This window comes from Salvelinus namaycush, unplaced genomic scaffold (assembly GCF_016432855.1).
Source record: "Salvelinus namaycush isolate Seneca unplaced genomic scaffold, SaNama_1.0 Scaffold1698, whole genome shotgun sequence".
In the NCBI taxonomy this organism is placed as follows: domain Eukaryota; kingdom Metazoa; phylum Chordata; class Actinopteri; order Salmoniformes; family Salmonidae; genus Salvelinus; species Salvelinus namaycush.
Genome location: NW_024058450.1, coordinates 19,684 through 39,683, shown reverse-complemented (window position 1 = coordinate 39,683; position 20,000 = coordinate 19,684). Strand labels below are relative to the sequence as shown.

The following is a 20,000-nucleotide window of genomic DNA, read 5'->3' as shown; positions in this document are numbered from 1 at the left end:
GTCGGCAGGCTCAGGGACAGGGTCAGGCAGAGATCGGTAATCCAGAGGGGGGCAAAGGTACAGGTCGGCAGGCTCAGGGACAGGGTCAGGCAGAGATCGGTAATCCAGAGGGGGGCAAAGGTACAGGTCGGCAGGCTCAGGGACAGGGTCAGGCAGAGATCGGTAATCCAGAGGGGGGCAGCAGTACCGGACAGAAGGCAGGCTCAGGGACAGGGTAAGGCAGAGATCGGTAATCCAGAGGGGGGCAAAGGTCGGCAGACTCAGAGTCAAGGGTCAAAACCAGGTGGGCGAGAAAAGAGAGAAAAAAGCAGGAGCTGAGAAACAAAACACTTGTTGACAAACAAGACGAACTGGAAACGATCAAACAGAGAACACAGGCATATATACACTGAGGGTACTGGGGAAGATGGGCGACACCTGGAGGCGTGTGGAGACAAAGACAGGTGAGAAAGATCAGGGTGTGACACGACATCACAGTACCTGGTCCACAAACACCATCTACTAACATTATAGTGTTTAGTGGTTCATCTGGTTTCACATAGCTGATGTTATGTTTATATATGATGTTTATATATTTTATACAGCTGGAGCTGAGATCCTGGAGAGACCTGTTTATATATGATGTTTATATATTATATACAGCTGGTGCTGTGATCCTGGAGAGACCTGTTTATATATGATGTTTATATATTATATACAGCTGGAGCTGTGATCCTGGAGAGACCTGTTTATATATGATGTTTATATATTATATACAGCTGGAGCTGTGATCCTGGAGAGACCTGTTTATATATGATGTTTATATATTATATACAGCTGGTGCTGTGATCCTGGAGAGACCTGTTTATATATGATGTTTATATATTATATACAGCTGGAGCTGTGATCCTGGAGAGACCTGTTTATATATTATATACAGCTGGAGCTGTGATCCTGGAGAGACCTGTTTATATATGATGTTTATATATTATATACAGCTGGAGCTGTGATCCTGGAGAGACCTGTTTATATTTTATATACAGCTGGAGCTGTGATCGTGGAGAGGCCTGTTTATATATTATATACAGATGGAGCTGTGATCCTGGAAAGACCTGTTTATATATTATGTTTATATATTATATACAGCTGGAGCTGTGATCCTGGAGAGACCTGTTTATATATTATATGCAGCTGGAGCTGTGATCCTGGAGAGACCTGTTTATATATGATGTTTATATATTATATACAGCTGGAGCTGTGATCCTGGAGAGACCTGTTTATATATGATGTTTATATATTATATACAGCTGGAGCTGTGATCCTGGAGAGACCTGTTTATATATGATGTTTATATAATATATACAGCTGGAGCTGTGATCCTGGAGAGACCTGTTTATATATGATGTTTATATATTATATACAGCTGGAGCTGTGATCCTGGAGAGACCTGTTTATATATGATGTTTATATATTATATACAGATGGAGCTGTGATCCTGGAGAGACCTGTTTATATATGATGTTTATATATTATATACAGCTGGAGCTGTGATCCTGGAGAGACCTGTTTATATATGATGTTTATATATTATATACAGCTGGAGCTGGGATCCTGGAGAGACCTGTTTATATATTATATACAGCTGGAGCTGTGATCCGGGAGAGACCTGTTTATATATGATGTTTATATATTATATACAGATGGAGCTGTGATCCTGGAAAGACCTGTTTATATATTATGTTTATATATTATATACAGCTGGTGCTGTGATCCTGGAGAGACCTGTTTATATATTATATACAGCTGGAGCTGTGATCCTGGAGAGACCTGTTTATATATGATGTTTATATAATATATACAGCTGGAGCTGTGATCCTGGAGAGACCTGTTTATATATTATATACAGCTGGAGCTGTGATCCTGGAGAGACCTGTTTATATATTATATACAGCTGGAGCTGTGATCCTGGAGAGACCTGTTTATATATTATATACAGCTGGAGCTGTGATCCTGGAGAGACCTGTTTATATATGATGTTTATATATTATATACAGCTGGTGCTGTGATCCTGGAGAGACCTGTTTATATATGATGTTTATATATTATATACAGCTGCAGCTGTGATCCTGGAGAGACCTGTTTATATATTATATACAGCTGGAGCTGTGATCCTGGAGAGACCTGTTTATATATGATGTTTATATATTATATACAGCTGGAGCTGTGATCCTGGAGAGACCTGTTTATATATGATGTTTATATATTATATACAGCTGGAGCTGTGATCCTGGAGACCTGTTTATATATGATGTTTATATATTATATACAGCTGGAGCTGTGATCCTGGAGAGACCTGTTTATATATGATGTTTATATATTATATACAGCTGGAGCTGTGATCCTGGAGAGACCTGTTTATATATGATGTTTATATATTATATACAGCTGGAGCTGTGATCCTGGAGAGACCTGTTTATATATGATGTTTATATATTATATACAGCTGGAGCTGTGATCCAACACCAGAATTTGAATCTGGTGTAGACTGGTTGAACAAATCAAAGGGTCTCATATTGAATCTGGTGTAGACTGGTAGAACACATCAAAGGGTCTCATAGTGAATCTGGTGTAGACTGGTTGAACAAATCAAAGGGTCTCATAGTGAATCTGGTGTAGACTGGTTGAACAAATCAAAGGGTCTCATAGTGAATCTGGTGTAGACTGGTTGAACAAATCAAAGGGTCTCATATTGAATCTGGTGTAGACTGGTAGAACTAATCAAAGGGTCTCATAGTGAATCTGGTGTAGACTGGTTGAACAAATCAAAGGGTCTCATATTGAATCTGGTGTAGACTGGTAGAACTAATCAAAGGGTCTCATATTGAATCTGGTGTAGACTGGTAGAACACATCAAAGGGTCTCATATTGAATCTGGTGTAGACTGGTAGAACACATCAAAGGGTCTCATATTGAATCTGGTGTAGACTGGTAGAACACATCAAAGGGTCTCATATTGAATCTGGTGTCGACTTGTAGAACACATCAAAGGGTTTCATATTGAATCTGGTGTAGACTGGTTGAACACATCAAAGGGTATCATAGTGAATCTGGTGTAGACTGGTAGAACACATCAAAGGGTCTCATAGTGAATCTGGTGTAGACTGGTAGAACACATCAAAGGGTTTCATATTGAATCTGGTGTAGACTGGTAGAACACATCAAAGGGTCTCATATTGAATCTGGTGTAGACTGGTAGAACACATCAAAGGGTCTCATATTGAATCTGGTGTAGACTGGTAGAACACATCAAAGGGTCTCATATTGAATCTGGTGTAGACTGGTAGAACACATCAAAGTTTAACTCAGATGTGATACAGACTCTCTGGAATATATTACAATAGTACAGATATCAGACTGACTCTCTCTCTCTCTCTCTCTCTCTCTCTCTCTCTCTCTCTCTCTCTCTCTCTCTCTCTCTTTCTCAGTTCTCTCTAATCAAGCCTCGCTGATTGTCAGTCCTGACAGATCTCAGTTCTTTAAATATGAGTCTGTCTCTCTGAGCTGTGAGGTTCAGGGGAACTCTGCTGGATGGAGACTGAAGAGAAACACAGTCTCTGGGGAGCGTTCAGATTGTGGAGGAAACTGGGGAAAACCAGAAGGGTCTTCATGCATCGTGTCACTAACACCATCACACAGTGGATTGTACTGGTGTGAGTCTGGGCCTGGAGAACACAGCAATGCTGTCAACATCACAGTACCTGGTATGTCCACAAACACCATCTACTAACATTATAGTGTTTAGTGGTTCATCTGGTTTCAGATAGCTGATGTTATGTTTATATATGATGTTTATATATTATATACAGCTGGAGCTGTGATCCTGGAGAGACCTGTTTATATATTATATACAGCTGGAGCTGTGATCCTGGAGAGACCTGTTTATATATGATGTTTATATATTATATACAGCTGGTGCTGTGATCCTGGAGAGACCTGTTTATATATGATGTTTATATATTATATACAGCTGGAGCTGTGATCCTGGAGAGACCTATTTATATATGATGTTTATATATTATATACAGCTGGAGCTGTGATCCTGGAGAGACCTGTTTATATATTATATACAGCTGGAGCTGTGATCCTGGAGAGACCTGTTTATATATGATGTTTATATTTTATATACAGCTGGAGCTGTGATCCTGGAGAGACCTGTTTATATATGATGTTTATATATTATATACAGCTGGAGCTGTGATCCTGGAGAGACCTGTTTATATATGATGTTTATATATTATATACAGCTGGAGCTGTGATCCTGGAGAGACCTGTTTATATATGATGTTTATATATTATATACAGCTGGAGCTGTGATCCTGGAGAGACCTGTTTATATATGATGTTTATATATTATATACAACTGGAGCTGTGATCCTGGAGAGACCTGTTTATATATTATATACAGCTGGAGCTGTGATCCTGGAGAGACCTGTTTATATATGATGTTTATATATTATATACAGCTGGAGCTGTGATCCTGGAGAGACCTGTTTATATATGATGTTTATATATTAAATACAGCTGGTGCTGTGATCCTGGAGAGACCTGTTTATATATGATGTTTATATATTATATACAGCTGGTGCTGTGATCCTGGAGAGACCTGTTTATATATTATATACAGCTGGTGCTGTGATCCTGGAGAGACCTGTTTATATATGATGTTTATATATTATATACAGATGGAGCTGTGATCCTGGAGAGACCTGTTTATATATGATGTTTATATATTATATACAGCTGGTGCTGTGATCCTGGAGAGACCTGTTTATATATGATGTTTATATATTATATACAGATGGAGCTGTGATCCTGGAGAGGCCTGTTTATATATGATGTTTATATATTATATACAGCTGGAGCTGTGATCCTGGAGAGACCTGTTTATATATGATGTTTATATATTATATACAGATGGAGCTGTGATCCTGGAGAGGCCTGTTTATATATGATGTTTATATATTATATACAGCTGGAGCTGTGATCCTGGAGAGACCTGTTTATATATGATGTTTATATATTATATACAGATGGAGCTGTGATCCTGGAGAGACCTGTTTATATATGATGTTTATATATTATATACAGCTGGTGCTGTGATCCTGGAGAGACCTGTTTATATATGATGTTTATATATTATATACAGATGGAGCTGTGATCCTGGAGAGGCCTGTTTATATATGATGTTTATATATTATATACAGCTGGTGCTGTGATCCTGGAGAGACCTGTTTATATATGATGTTTATATATTATATACAGATGGAGCAGTGATCCTGGAGAGACCTGTTTATATATGATGTTTATATGTTATATACAGCTGGAGCTGTGATCCTGGAGAGACCTGTTTATATATTATATACAGCTGGAGCTGTGATCCTGGAGAGACCTGTTTATATATGATGTTTATATATTATATACAGATGGAGCTGTGATCCTGGAGAGACCTGTTTATATATTATATACAGATGGAGCTGTGATCCTGGAGAGACCTGTTTATATATGATGTTTATATATTATATACAGCTGGAGCTGTGATCCTGGAGAGACCTGTTTATATATGATGTTTATATATTATATACAGATGGAGCTGTGATCCTGGAGACACCTGTTTATATATGATGTTTATATATTATATACAGATGGAGCTGTGATCCTGGAGAGACCTGTTTATATAGTATATACAGCTGGAGCTGTGATCCTGGAGAGACCTGTTTATATATGATGTTTACATATTATATACAGCTGGAGCTGTGATCCTGGAGAGACCTGTTTATATATTATATACAGCTGGAGCTGTGATCCTGGAGAGGTCTGTTTATATATGATGTTTATATATTATATACAGATGGAGCTGTGATCCTGGAGAGCCCTGCCCTTCCTGTGACTGAGGGAGATTCTGTGACTCTGCGCTGCAGATATCAGGGAACTCCCTCTAACCTCACAGCTGATTTCTACAAAGATGGATCCCTCATCAGGACTGAGACTACAGGAGAGATGACCATCCCTGCAGTATCCAAGTCAGATGAAGGACTCTACAAGTGTACCAACTCTGAAGGAGAATCACCAGAGAGCTGGATGACTGTGACAGGTGAGAATATGAGAAACCTTGACATTCAGATTATCTGGTCCTTCTTTACACTGTTAAGTGGTGCTGAAACCTGCATTATAAACTGGGTGGTTCTTCTTTACACTGTTAAGTGGTGCTGAAACCTGCATTATAAACTGGGTGGTTCTTCTTTACACTGTTAAGAGGTGCTGAAACCTGCATTATAAACTGGGTGGTTCTTCTTTACACTGTTAAGTGGTGCTGAAGCCTGCATTATAAACTGGGTGGTTCTTCTTTACACTGTTAAGTGGTGCTGAAACCTGCATTATAAACTGGGTGGTCCTTCTTTACACTGTTAAGTGGTGTTAAAAACCTGCATTATAAACTGGGTGGTTCTTCTTTACACTGTTAAGAGGTGCTGCAACCTGCATTATAAACTGGGTGGTTCTTCTTTACACTGTTAAGTGGTGCTGAAACCTGCATTATAAACTGGGTGGTTCTTCTTTACACTGTTAAGTGGTGCTGAAACCTGCATTATAAACTGGGTGGTTCTTCTTTACACTGTTAAGTGGTGCTGAAACCTGCATTATAAACTGGGTGGTTCTTCTTTACACTGTTAAGTGGTGCTGAAACCTGCATTATAAACTGGGTGGTTCTTCTTTACACTGTTAAGTGGTGCTGAAACCTGCATTATAAACTGGGTGGTTCTTCTTTACACTGTTAAGTGGTGCTGAAACCTGCATTATAAACTGGGTGGTTCTTCTTTACACTGTTAAGTGGTGCTGAAACCTGCATTATAAACTGGGTGGTTCTTCTTTACACTGTTAAGTGGTGCTGAAACCTGCATTATAAACTGGGTGGTTCTTCTTTACACTGTTAAGTGGTGCTGAAACCTGCATTATAAACTGGGTGGTTCTTCTTTACACTGTTAAGTGGTGTTAAAACCTGCATTATAAACTGGGTGGTTCTTCTTTACACTGTTAAGTGGTGCTGAAACCTGCATTATAAACTGGGTGGTTCTTCTTTACACTGTTAAGTGGTGCTGAAACCTGCATTATAAACTGGGTGGTTCTTCTTTACACTGTTAAGTGGTGCTAAAACCTGCATTATAAACTGGGTGGTTCTTCTTTACACTGTTAAGTGGTGCTAAAACCTGCATTATAAACTGGGTGGTTCTTCTTTACACTGTTAAGTGGTGCTGAAACCTGCATTATAAACTGGGTGGTTCTTCTTTACACTGTTAAGTGGTGCTGAAACCTGCATTATAAACTGGGTGGTTCTTCTTTACACTGTTAAGTGGTGCTGAAACCTGCATTATAAACTGGGTGGTTCTTCTTTACACTGTTAAGTGGTGCTGAAACCTGCATTATAAACTGGGTGGTTCTTCTTTACACTGTTAAGTGGTGATGAAACCTGCATTATAAACTGGGTGGTTCTTCTTTACACTGTTAAGTGGTGCTGAAACCTGCATTATAAACTGGGTGGTTCTTTACACTGTTAAGTGGTGCTGAAACCTGCATTATAAACTGGGTGGTTCTTCTTTACACTGTTAAGTGGTGTTAAAACCTGCATTATAAACTGGGTGGTTCTTCTTTACACTGTTAAGTGGTGCTGAAACCTGCATTATAAACTGGGTGGTTCTTCTTTACACTGTTAAGTGGTGCTGAAACCTGCATTATAAACTGGGTGGTTCTTCTTTACACTTAAGTGGTGCTGAAACCTGCATTATAAACTGGGTGGTTCTTCTTTACACTGTTAAGTGGTGCTGAAACCTGCATTATAAACTGGGTGGTTCTTCTTTACACTGTTAAGTGGTGCTGAAACCTGCATTATAAACTGGGTGGTTCTTCTTTACACTTAAGTGGTGCTGAAACCTGCATTATAAACTGGGTGGTTCTTCTTTACACTGTTAAGTGGTGCTGAAACCTGCATTATAAACTGGGTGGTTCTTCTTTACACTTAAGTGGTGCTAAAACCTGCATTATAAACTGGGTGGTTCTTCTTTACACTGTTAAGTGGTGCTGAAACCTGCATTATAACTGGGTGGTTCTTCTTTACACTGTTAAGTGGTGCTGAAACCTGCATTATAAACTGGGTGGTTCTTATTTACACTGTTAAGTGGTGCTGAAACCTGCATTATAAACTGGGTGGTTCTTCTTTACACTGTTAAGTGGTGCTGAAACCTGCATTATAAACTGGGTGGTTCTTCTTTACACTGTTAAGTGGTGCTGAAACCTGCATTATAAACTGGGTGGTTCTTCTTTACACTGTTAAGTGGTGCTAAAACCTGCATTATAAACTGGGTGGTTCTTCTTTACACTTAAGTGGTGCTGAAACCTGCATTATAACTGGGTGGTTCTTCTTTACACTGTTAAGTGGTGCTGAAACCTGCATTATAAACTGGGTGGTTCTTATTTACACTGTTAAGTGGTGCTGAAACCTGCATTATAAACTGGGTGGTTCTTCTTTACACTGTTAAGTGGTGCTGAAACCTGCATTATAAACTGGGTGGTTCTTCTTTACACTGTTAAGTGGTGCTGAAACCTGCATTATAAACTGGGTGGTTCTTCTTTACACTGTTAAGTGGTGCTGAAACCTGCATTATAAACTGGGGGGTTCCAGCCCTCAATGCTTATTGGCTGGAAGCCGTATACCAACAAAACATTTATTTTTACTGCACTAATATATATAATAATAATTCTTCAGGATCGGTGTCCTTTCCACGGGACGGTTGAGCTAACGTAGGCTAATGTGATTAGCATGAGGTGGTAAGTAACAAGAACATTTCCCAGGACATAGACATATCTAATATGGGCAGAAAGCTTAAATTCTTGTTAATCTAACTGCACTGTCCAATTTACAGTAGCTATTACAGTGAAATAATACCTTGTTTGAGGAGAGTTCACAATGTTGAACATGACATTTATCCAGGCGTCGTGGGTAAAAACAGCCACAAACCCCCGGAGGTTCCTTACTGTACTACTACCACATAATTAGACAATTAAATGTTTTGTCATACCCGTGGTATACGGCTTCCAGCCAATCAGCATTCAGGTATACGATATTGGCCCCTGGGACTTAATGCTTCAATATGTACTGATGTTCTTACACTGTATTGGCTGTAACCATGACAATATACTGTGTTTCCATGTCTCTCTCCAGCTGTCATTCTTCCTCCAACTGCAGTTCCAACTCCCATTCCATCTCCAGCAGTCCCAGTGTTGTCCATGTCTCTACCCAGGCTGCTGTGTAGTCTACTGGTGGGGTCTCCCTACCTGCTGGTGACCATCATACTGCTGGTGAAATGCTGCAGGAGCAGGACTCAAGGTGAGAACCTGAGTTTATACAGGATCACCTCATTCCAACTGAATAAACCATGTTGTAAAGTGTTGATAACTGTATCTCTGATTGAACCATGTTGTAAAGTGTTGATAACTGTATCTCTGATTGAACCATGTTGTAAAGTGTTGATAACTGTAGCTCTGATTGAACCATGTTTAAAGTGTTAATAACTGTAGCTCTGATTGAACCATGTTGTAAAGTGTTGATAACTAGCTCTGATTGAACCATGTTTTAATATAACTGTCTGTTTAGGAGAAACCACGGTTCCCAGGATGACACACCAAGACAAATATGGTATGTTTCTACATTAGCTGCACACTGCACTGAGGCTAGGAAACACTGTCACCACCGATAAATCCACTATAATTGAGAATTTCAATAAGTTTTCTTTGGCTGGCCATGCTTTCCATCTGGCTACCCCTAACCCGATCAACAGCCCTCCACCCCCCACCGTAACTTGCCCAAGCCTCCCCACTTCTCCTTCACCCAAATCCAGATAGCTGATGTTCTGAAAGAGCTGCAAAACCTGGACTCATACAAATCAGCCGGGCTAGACAATCTGGACCCTCTCTTTCTAAAAGTATCTGCCGAAATTGTTGCAACCCCTATTACTAGCTTGTTCAACCTCTCTTTCATACCGTCTGAGATTCCCATAGATTGGAAAGCTGCTGCAGTCATCCCCCTCTTCAAAGGGGGAGACACTCTAGACCCAAACTGCTACAGACCTATATCTATTCTACCCTGCCTTTCTAAGGTCTTCTAAAGCCAAGTTAACAAACAGATTACCGACCATTTCAAACCCCACCGTACCTTCTCCGCTATGCAATCTGGTTTCAGAGCTGGTCATGGGTGCACCTCAGCCACGCTCAAGGTCCTAAATTATATCATAACTGCCATCGATAAGAGATATTACTGTGCAGCCATATTCATCGACCTGGCTAAGGCTTTCGACTCTGCCTGCCATTCAGGACTTCTATACCAGGCGATGTCAGAGGAAGGCCCTAATCACAACATTCTTATTGACAGACTCAACAGCCTTGGTTTCTCAAATGATTGCCTAGCCTGGTTCACCAACTACTTCTCTTATATAGTTCAGTGTGTAAAATCGGAGGGCCTGTTGTCCAGACCTCTGGCAGTCTCTATGGGGGTGCCACAGGGTTCAATTCTCGGGCCGACTCTCTTCTCTGTATACATCAATGATGTCACTCTTGCTGCTGGTGAGTCTCTGATCCACCTCTACGCAGTTTGCTGGTGATTCTTTGAGGAAGCACCAGCACCAGTGACTCGGTCTATAAAAAAGTGGTCAGATGACGCAGATGCCAAACTGCAGGACTGTTTTTCTATCACAGACTGGAACATGTTCCGGGATTCTTCCAATGGCATTGAGGAGTACACAACATCAGTCACTGGCTTCATCAATAAGTGCATCGAAGATGTCGTCCCCACAGTGACTGTACGTACATATCCCAACCAGAAGCCATGGATTACAGGCAACATCCACACCGAGCTAAAGGCTAGAGCTGCCACTTTCCAGAAGCGGGATACTAATTCGGATGCTTATAAGAAATCCCGCTATTTCCTCAGACAAAGCATCAAACAGGCAAAGTGTCAATACAGGACTAAGATTGAATCCTACTACACCGGCTCTGGCGCTCGTCTGATGTGGCAGGGCGTGAAAACTATGGACTACAAAGGGAAACCCAGCCGCGAGCTGCCCAGTGACGCGAGCCTATCAGACGAGCTAAATGCCTTTTTATGCTTGCTTCGAGGCAAGCAACACTGAAGCATGCATGTGAGTATGCGCAGACCAACTGGCATTTAGCTGCCATTTTCAACATGTCCCTGTCTGTACAGGTTTCAAGCAGAGCTGCTGCTTCAAGGTTCGGGACTCTAACCTGGAAGCTTACTAGAAATCCTGCTATGCCCTGCGACGAACCATCAAACAGGCAAAGCGTCAATACAGGGCTAAGATTGAATCATACTACACCGGCTCCGACACTCGTCGGATGTGGCAGGGCTTGCAAACTATGACAGACTACAAAGGGAAGCACAGCCGCGAGCTGCCCAGTGACACGAGCCTACCAGACGAGCTAAACCACTTCTATGCTCACTTCAAGGCAAGCAACAGTGAGGCATGCATGAGAGCATCAGCTGTTCCAGACGACTGTGTGATCACGCTCTCTGTAGCCGATGTTAGTAAGACCTTTAAACAGGTCAACATACACAAGGCTGCGGGGCCAGATGGATTACCAGGACATGTGCTCCGGGCATGTGCTGACCAACTGGTAGGTGACTTCACTGACATTTTCAACATGTCCCTGATTGAGTCTGTAATACCAACATGCTTCAAGCAGACCACCATAGTCCCTGTGCCCAAGAACACAAAGGCAACCTGCCTAAATGACAACAGACCCATAGCACTCACGTCCGTAGACATGAAGTGCTTTGAAAGGTTGGTAATGGCTCACATCAACACCATTATCCCAGAAACCCTAGACCCACTCCAATTTGCATACCGCCGAAACAGATCCACAGATGATGCAATCTCTATTGCGCTCCACACTGCCCTTTCCCACCTGGACAAAAGGAACACCTATGTTGGAATGCTATTCATTGACTACAGCTCAGCGTTCAACACCATAGTACCCTCAAAGCTCATCACTAAGCTAAGGATCCTGGGACTAAACACCTCCCTCTGCAACTGGATCCTGGACTTCCTGACGGGCCGCCCCCAGGTGGTGAGGGTAGGTAGCAACACATCTGCCACGCTGATCCTCAACACTGGAGCTCCCCAAGGGTGCGTGCTCAGTCCCCTCCTGTACTCCCTGTTCACCCATGACTGCATGGCCAGGCTCGACTCCAACACCGTCATTAAGTTTGCATACGACACAACAGTGGTAGGCCTGATCACCGACAACGACGAGACAGCCTATAGGAAGGAGGTCATAGACCTGGCCGGGTGGTGCCAGAATAACAACCTATCCCTCAACGTAACCAAGACTAAGAAAATGATTGTGGACTACAGGAAAAGGAGGACCGAGCACAAAGCCTATTCCCCCTCAGGAAACTAAAAAGATTTGGCATGGGTCCTGAGATACTCAAAAGGTTCTACAGCTGCAACATCGAGAGCATCCTGACTGGGTGCATCACTGCCTGGTACAGCAATTGCTCGGCCTCTGACTGCAAGACACCACAGAGGGTAGTGAGTACGGCCCAGTACATCACTGGGGCTAAGCTGCCTGCCATTCAGGACCTCTACACCAGGCGGTGTCAGAGGAAGGCCCTAAAAATTGTCAAAGACCCCAGCCACCCCAGTCATAGACTGTTCTCTCTACTACCGCATGACAAGAGGTACTGGAGTGCCAAGTCTAGGACAAAAAGTATTCTCAAAAGTTTTTACCCCCAAGCCATAAGACTCCTGAACAGGTGGCTACCTGGACTATCTGCATTGTGTGCCCCCCCCCCCCCAACCCCTCTTTTACACTACTGCTACTCTCTGTTTATCTTATATGCATAGTCACTTTAACTATACACTCATTTACTTACTACCTCAATTGGGCCGACAAACCAGTGCTCCCGCATATTGGCTAACCGGGCTATCTGCATTGTGTCCAGCCACCCGCCACCCGCCAACCCCTCTTTTACGCTACTGCTACTCTCTGTTCATCATATATGCATAGTCACTTTAACCATATTTACATGTACATACTACCTCAATCAGCCTGACTAACCGGTGTCTGTATGTAGCCTCGCTACTTTTATAGCCTCGCTACTGTATATAGCCTGTCTTTTTACTGTTGTTATATTTCTTTACTTACCTATTGTTCGACATAATAATTTTTTTTGCACTTTTGGTTACGCATTTCACTGTAAGGTCTGCTACACCTGTTGTATTCAGCATTTCACTGTGAGGTCTACTACACCTGTTGTATTCAGCATTTCACTGTAAGGTCTACTACACCTGTTGTATTCAGCATTTCACTGTGAGGTCTACTACACCTGTTGTATTCAGCATTTCACTGTGAGGTCTACTACACCTGTTGTATTCAGCATTTCACTGTGAGGTCTACCTACACCTGTTGTATTCAGCATTTCACTGTAAGGTCTGCTACACCTGTTGTAATCAGCATTTCACTGTGAGGTCTACTACACCTGTTGTAATCAGCATTTCACTGTGAGGTCTACTACACCTGTTGTATTCAGCATTTCACTGTGAGGTCTACTACACCTGTTGTATTCAGCATTTCACTGTGAGGTCTACTACACCTGTTGTATTCAGCATTTCACTGTGAGGTCTACTACACCTGTTGTATTCAGCATTTCACTGTGAGGTCTACTACACCTGTTGTATTCAGCATTTCACTGTAAGGTCTACTACACCTGTTGTATTCAGCATTTCACTGTAAGGTCTACTACACCTGTTGTATTCAGCATTTCACTGTAAGGTCTACTACACCTGTTGTATTCAGCATTTCACTGTAAGGTCTACTACACCTGTTGTATTCAGCATTTCACTGTAAGGTCTACTACACCTGTTGTATTCAGCATTTCACTGTGAGGTCTACTACACCTGTTGTATTCAGCATTTCACTGTGAGGTCTACTACACCTGTTGTATTCAGCATTTCACTGTGAGGTCTACTACACCTGTTGTATTCAGCATTTCACTGTGAGGTCTACTACACCTGTTGTATTCAGCATTTCACTATGAGGTCTACTACACCTGTTGTATTCAGCATTTCACTGTAAGGTCTACCTACACCTGTTGTATTCAGCATTTCACTGTGAGGTCTACTACACCTGTTGTATTCAGCATTTCACTGTGAGGTCTACTACACCTGTTGTATTCGGCATTTCACTGTGAGGTCTACTACACCTGTTGTATTCGGCATTTCACTGTGAGGTCTACTACACCTGTTGTATTCGGCATTTCACTGTGAGGTCTACTACACCTGTTGTATTCAGCATTTCACTGTGAGGTCTACTACACCTGTTGTATTCAGCATTTCACTATGAGGTCTACTACACCTGTTGTATTCAGCATTTCACTGTGAGGTCTACTACACCTGTTGTATTCAGCATTTCACTGTGAGGTCTACTACACCTGTTGTATTCAGCATTTCACTGTGAGGTCTACTACACCTGTTGTATTCAGCATTTCACTGTGAGGTCTACTACACCTGTTGTATTCAGCATTTCACTGTGAGGTCTACTACACCTGTTGTATTCAGCATTTCACTGTGAGGTCTACTACACCTGTTGTATTCAGCATTTCACTGTAAGGTCTACTACACCTGTTGTATTCGGCGCACGTTACAAATATACTTTGATTTGATTTGTTCCACCTCTACGCAGACGGCACCATTCTGTATACTTCTGGCCCCTCATTGGACATTGTGTTAACTAACCTCCAGACGAGCTTCAATGCCATACAACTCTCCTTCCGTGGCCTCCAACTGCTCTTAAAAGTAAAACTAAATGCATGCTTTTCAACCGATCACTGCCCGCACCTGCCCGCCCGTCCAGCATCAATACTCTGGACGGCTCTGACTTCCAGACTCACATTAAGCATCTCCATTCCAAAATTACATCTAGAATCGGCTTCCTATTTCGCAACAAAGCATCCTTCACTCATGCTGCCAAACATACCCTCGTAAAACTGACCACCCTACCGATCCTTGACAAAGAATCTGCCACGAAAAATAAACAAATAAACAAATCATATAATTTGGATCAAAATAAAACATAATATCTTTCAAATTAACAGTAATAGTAGTTTATTTTAAAATAAAATATTCTAACTCACTCCATAATCTTCTGACATGAGAACAGTCCCAAAATAAATGGTCATGAGTCTCTGGGTCACAACCACAAAATACACAATTGTTATCAACAGCTATTTAGAATCTGTGTATAATCAAGGTATTTACAGCTTGACTGCTGCTGTTAGTACAGAATGCTCAGTTCAACCCGTAAAGAGATGGGTGGGGCTAAAGCTGAAGAGGGTGGGGCTAAAGCTTAAGAGATGGGTGGGGCTAAAACGGAAGAGGGTGGGGCTAAAACTGAAGAGGGTGTGAACAATGCTGAATGGGTGGATGCAAAGAAGGGCTCCACAGTAGTAGTACCAAAACATTCAAATGCCATTTTCTCAGAATTCAGTTTATAAGTTTATCAACTTTCAAAGCAGCATTACTTTCCCATCATTTCTCCACTGTAGTGTATGATATACCATTTTGTAGCTCTGAGTCTCTACTTTAACCAACGTAAAAAACACAATTTCAAATGATGCTACAAAAGACCGACTTTAAATAGCCCTAGTATTGATAAGGAGTAAATAGCCCTGATATTGATAAGGAGTAAATAGCCCTGGTATTGATAAGGAGTAAATAGACCTGGTATTGATAAGGAGTAAATAGCCCTGGTATTGATAAGGAGTAAATAGCCCTGGTATTGATAAGGAGTAAATAGCCCTGGTATTGATAAGGAGTAAATAGCCCTGGTATTGATAAGGAGTAAATAGACCTGGTATTGATAAGGAGTAAATAGCCCAGGTATTGATAAGGAGTAAATAGCCCTGGTATTGATAAGGAGTAAATAGCCCTAGTATTGATAAGGAGTAAATAGCCCTGGTATTGATAAGGAGTAAATAGCCCAGGTATTGATAAGGATTAAATAGCCTGGAATTGATAAGGAGTAAATAGCCCAGGTATTGATAAAGAGTAAATAGCCCTGGTATTGATAAGGAGTAAATAGCACAGGTATTGATAAGGAGTAAATAGCCCTAGTATTGATAAGGAGTAAATAGCCCTGATATTGATAAGGAGTAAATAGCCCTAGTATTGATAAGGAGTAAATAGCCCTAGTATTGATAAGGAGTAAATAGACCTGGTATTGATAAGGATTAAATAGCCCTGGTATTGATAAGGAGTAAATAGACATGGTATTGATAAGGAGTAAATAGACCTGGTATTGATAAGGAGTAAATAGCCCAGGTATTGATAAGGAGTAAATAGCCCAGGTATTGATAAAGAGTAAATAGATCTGGTATTGATAAGGAGTAAATAGCCCTAGTATTGATAAGGAGTAAATAGACCTGGTATTGATAAGGAGTAAATAGCCCAGGTATTGATAAGGAGTAAATAGCCCTGGTATTGATAAGGAGTAAATAGCCCTAGTATTGATAAGGAGTAAATAGCCCTGGTATTGATAAGGAGTAAATAGCCCAGGTATTGATAAGGATTAAATAGCCTGGAATTGATAAGGAGTAAATAGCCCAGGTATTGATAAAGAGTAAATAGCCCTGGTATTGATAAGGAGTAAATAGCACAGGTATTGATAAGGAGTAAATAGCCCTGGTATTGATAAGGAGTAAATAGCCCTAGTATTGATAAGGAGTAAATAGCCCTAGTATTGATAAGGAGTAAATAGCCCAGGTATTGATAAGGAGTAAATAGCCCTGGTATTGATAAGGAGTAAATAGCCCTAGTATTGATAAGGAGTAAATAGCCCTAGTATTGATAAGGAGTAAATAGCCCTAGTATTGATAAGGAGTAAATAGCCCAGGTATTGATAAGGAGTAAATAGCCCTGGTATTGATAAGGATTAAATAGCCTGGTATTGATAAGGAGTAAATAGCCCAGGTATTGATAAAGAGTAAATAGCCCTGGTATTGATAAGGAGTAAATAGCCCAGGTATTGATAAGGAGTAAATAGCCCTGGTATTGATAAGGAGTAAATAGCCCTAGTATTGATAAGGAGTAAATAGCCCTGGTATTGATAAGGAGTAAATAGACCTGGTATTGATAAGGAGTAAATAGCCCAGGTATTGATAAGGAGTAAATAGCGCAGGTATTGATAAAGAGTAAATAGATCTGGTATTGATAAGGAGTAAATAGATCTGGTATTGATAAGGAGTAAATAGACCAGGTATTGATAAGGAGTAAATAGCCCTGGTATTGATAAGGAGTAAATAGACCTGGTATTGATAAGGAGTAAATAGCCCAGGTATTGATAAGGAGTAAATAGCCCTGGTATTGATAAGGAGTAAATAGCCCTGGTATTGATAAGGAGTAAATAGCCCTGGTATTGATAAGGAGTAAATAGCCCAGGTATTGATAAGGATTAAATAGCCTGGAATTGATAAGGAGTAAATAGCCCAGGTATTGATAAAGAGTAAATAGCACAGGTATTGATAAGGAGTAAATAGCCCTGGTATTGATAAGGAGTAAATAGCCCTAGTATTGATAAGGAGTAAATAGCCCTAGTATTGATAAGGAGTAAATAGCCCAGGTATTGATAAGGAGTAAATAGCCCTGGTATTGATAAGGATTAAATAGCCTGTTATTGATAAGGAGTAAATAGCCAAGGTATTGATAAAGAGTAAATAGCCCTGGTATTGATAAGGAGTAAATAGCCCAGGTATTGATAAGGAGTAAATAGCCCTGGTATTGATAAGGAGTAAATAGCCCTGGTATTGATAAGGAGTAAATAGCCCTGGTATTGATAAGGAGTAAATATCCCTGGTATTGATAAGGATTAAATAGCCCTGGTATTGATAAGGAGTAAATAGACATGGTATTGATAAGGAGTAAATAGACCTGGTATTGATAAGGAGTAAATAGCCCAGGTATTGATAAGGAGTAAATAGCCCAGGTATTGATAAAGAGTAAATAGATCTGGTATTGATAAGGAGTAAATAGCCCAGGTATTGATAAAGAGTAAATAGCGCTGGTATTGATAAGGAGTAAATAGCCCAGGTATTGATAAGGAGTAAATAGCCCTGGTATTGATAAAGAGTAAATAGCCCTGGTATTGATAAGGAGTAAATAGCCCTGGTATTGATAAGGAGTAAATAGCCCTGGTATTGATAAGGAGTAAATAGCCCTGGTATTGATAAGGAGTAAATAGCCCTGGTATTGATAAGGAGTAAATATCCCTGGTTTTGATAAGGATTAAATAGCCCTGGTATTGATAAGGAGTAAATAGACCTGGTATTGATAAGGAGTAAATAGCCCAGGTATTGATAAGGAGTAAATAGCCCAGGTATTGATAAGGAGTAAATAGCCCAGGTATTGATAAAGAGTAAATAGATCTGGTATTGATAAGGAGTAAATAGACCAGGTATTGATAAGGAGTAAATATCCCTGGTATTGATAAGGAGTAAATAGCCCTGGTATTGATAAGGAGTAAATAGCCCTGGTATTGATAAGGAGTAAATAGCCCAGGTATTGATATGGAGTAAATAGCCCTAGTATTGATAAGGAGTAAATAGCCCTGGTATTGATATGGAGTAAATAGCCCAGGTATTGATAAGGAGTAAATAGCCCTGGTATTGATAAGGAGTAAATAGCCCTAGTATTGATAAGGAGTAAATAGCCCAGGTATTGATAAGGAGTAAATAGCCCTGGTATTGATGAAGAGTAAATAGCCCTGGTATTGATATGGAGTAAATAGCCCTGGTATTGATATCAATTAAATTGCCCAGGTATTGATAAGGAGTAAATAGCCCAGGTATTGATAAGGAGTAAATAGCCCTGGTATTGATGAAGAGTAAATAGCCCTGGTATTGATATGGAGTAAATAGCCCTGGTATTGATATCAATTAAATTGCCCTGGTTCTGATAAGGAGTAAATAAACTTTTGACTAGTATTGACTAGTAAATCATGTGATATGATTTACATTTCTAAGTGGTTCTGTATTGGATAAGTAAATACATGGCCACACTGATGAACTACTTCTGTGTTGAACAGGTGATCATGTTGAAGAAGAGTGAGGCTGAGATCACCTGATCACCATAACAACCATCAGAATGGAACTCATGGAATTCTAATATAGAACTGTGAGTCACAATGCTGTATGTTGTGACATTGTATCTCCACCTGCTGGAACAATAGTGGCATTTGATCAAATGTGATCTATTAACTGATACATGTATTATTCTGATTGGAATGTGTTTTAATATAATGTGTGTTGTATTATTCATTCAGCAGCTTTAACATCAGTCATATACTGGTCATATACTGTATAGCATTATGGTTGATACATTGTAAATGCCTTAACTTTTCATGTCTATACAGATCAACTGATAGGTGTTGAGGTTCAGGCATTATTGTTACAGGTTCAGTATAATGTTATACCGTTACATGTTACAGAGTTAGAAAACATACAGGAGAGGAGAATTATATTATAATTATTATCTTTATTTTCCCATTTTGGTCTCTAGAATAGTGCAGCATATAATTTTGGTCTCTATAGTAATTCATCATTATTTGATTTGATTTAAACATTAAACTAATGTAGGCCTTTAAATTAATTAAGGTTGTTTTGTGCAAAATGATAATTATTCTTTTAATCATCTCGGTAAGATATTGCTTTTGTCTTTGTATCATATAGAATGAAATAAATGATTTTCCTCAATCATGTAGCCTGTTTTTTAATCTGTTCTGAATGACATCAAAACCACTCTGTTTTTAAACCCCTTACAGCAGGTTCCCCCTACAGCCCCTAGGGCCTTGAGTATCTTCTAAATACTCCATTCCAGGTTCACCCTACAGCCCCCAGGACCTTGAGT

General features: G+C 40.4%; 1 protein-coding gene across 1 annotated transcript; it reads left to right on the top strand.

Annotated features, from left to right (window-relative positions):
- Window positions 1-406: 406 nt before the first annotated feature.
- On the top strand, window positions 407-19,595 carry LOC120037318 (Fc receptor-like protein 5). The gene is made up of 4 exons (XM_038983480.1): window positions 407-443; window positions 3,480-3,740; window positions 5,888-6,130; window positions 19,180-19,595. Exons 1-4 carry the CDS (start codon window positions 407-409, stop codon window positions 19,200-19,202), a joined length of 564 nt encoding a protein of 187 aa, XP_038839408.1. The 3' UTR covers window positions 19,203-19,595.
- Window positions 19,596-20,000: the final 405 nt, after the last annotated feature.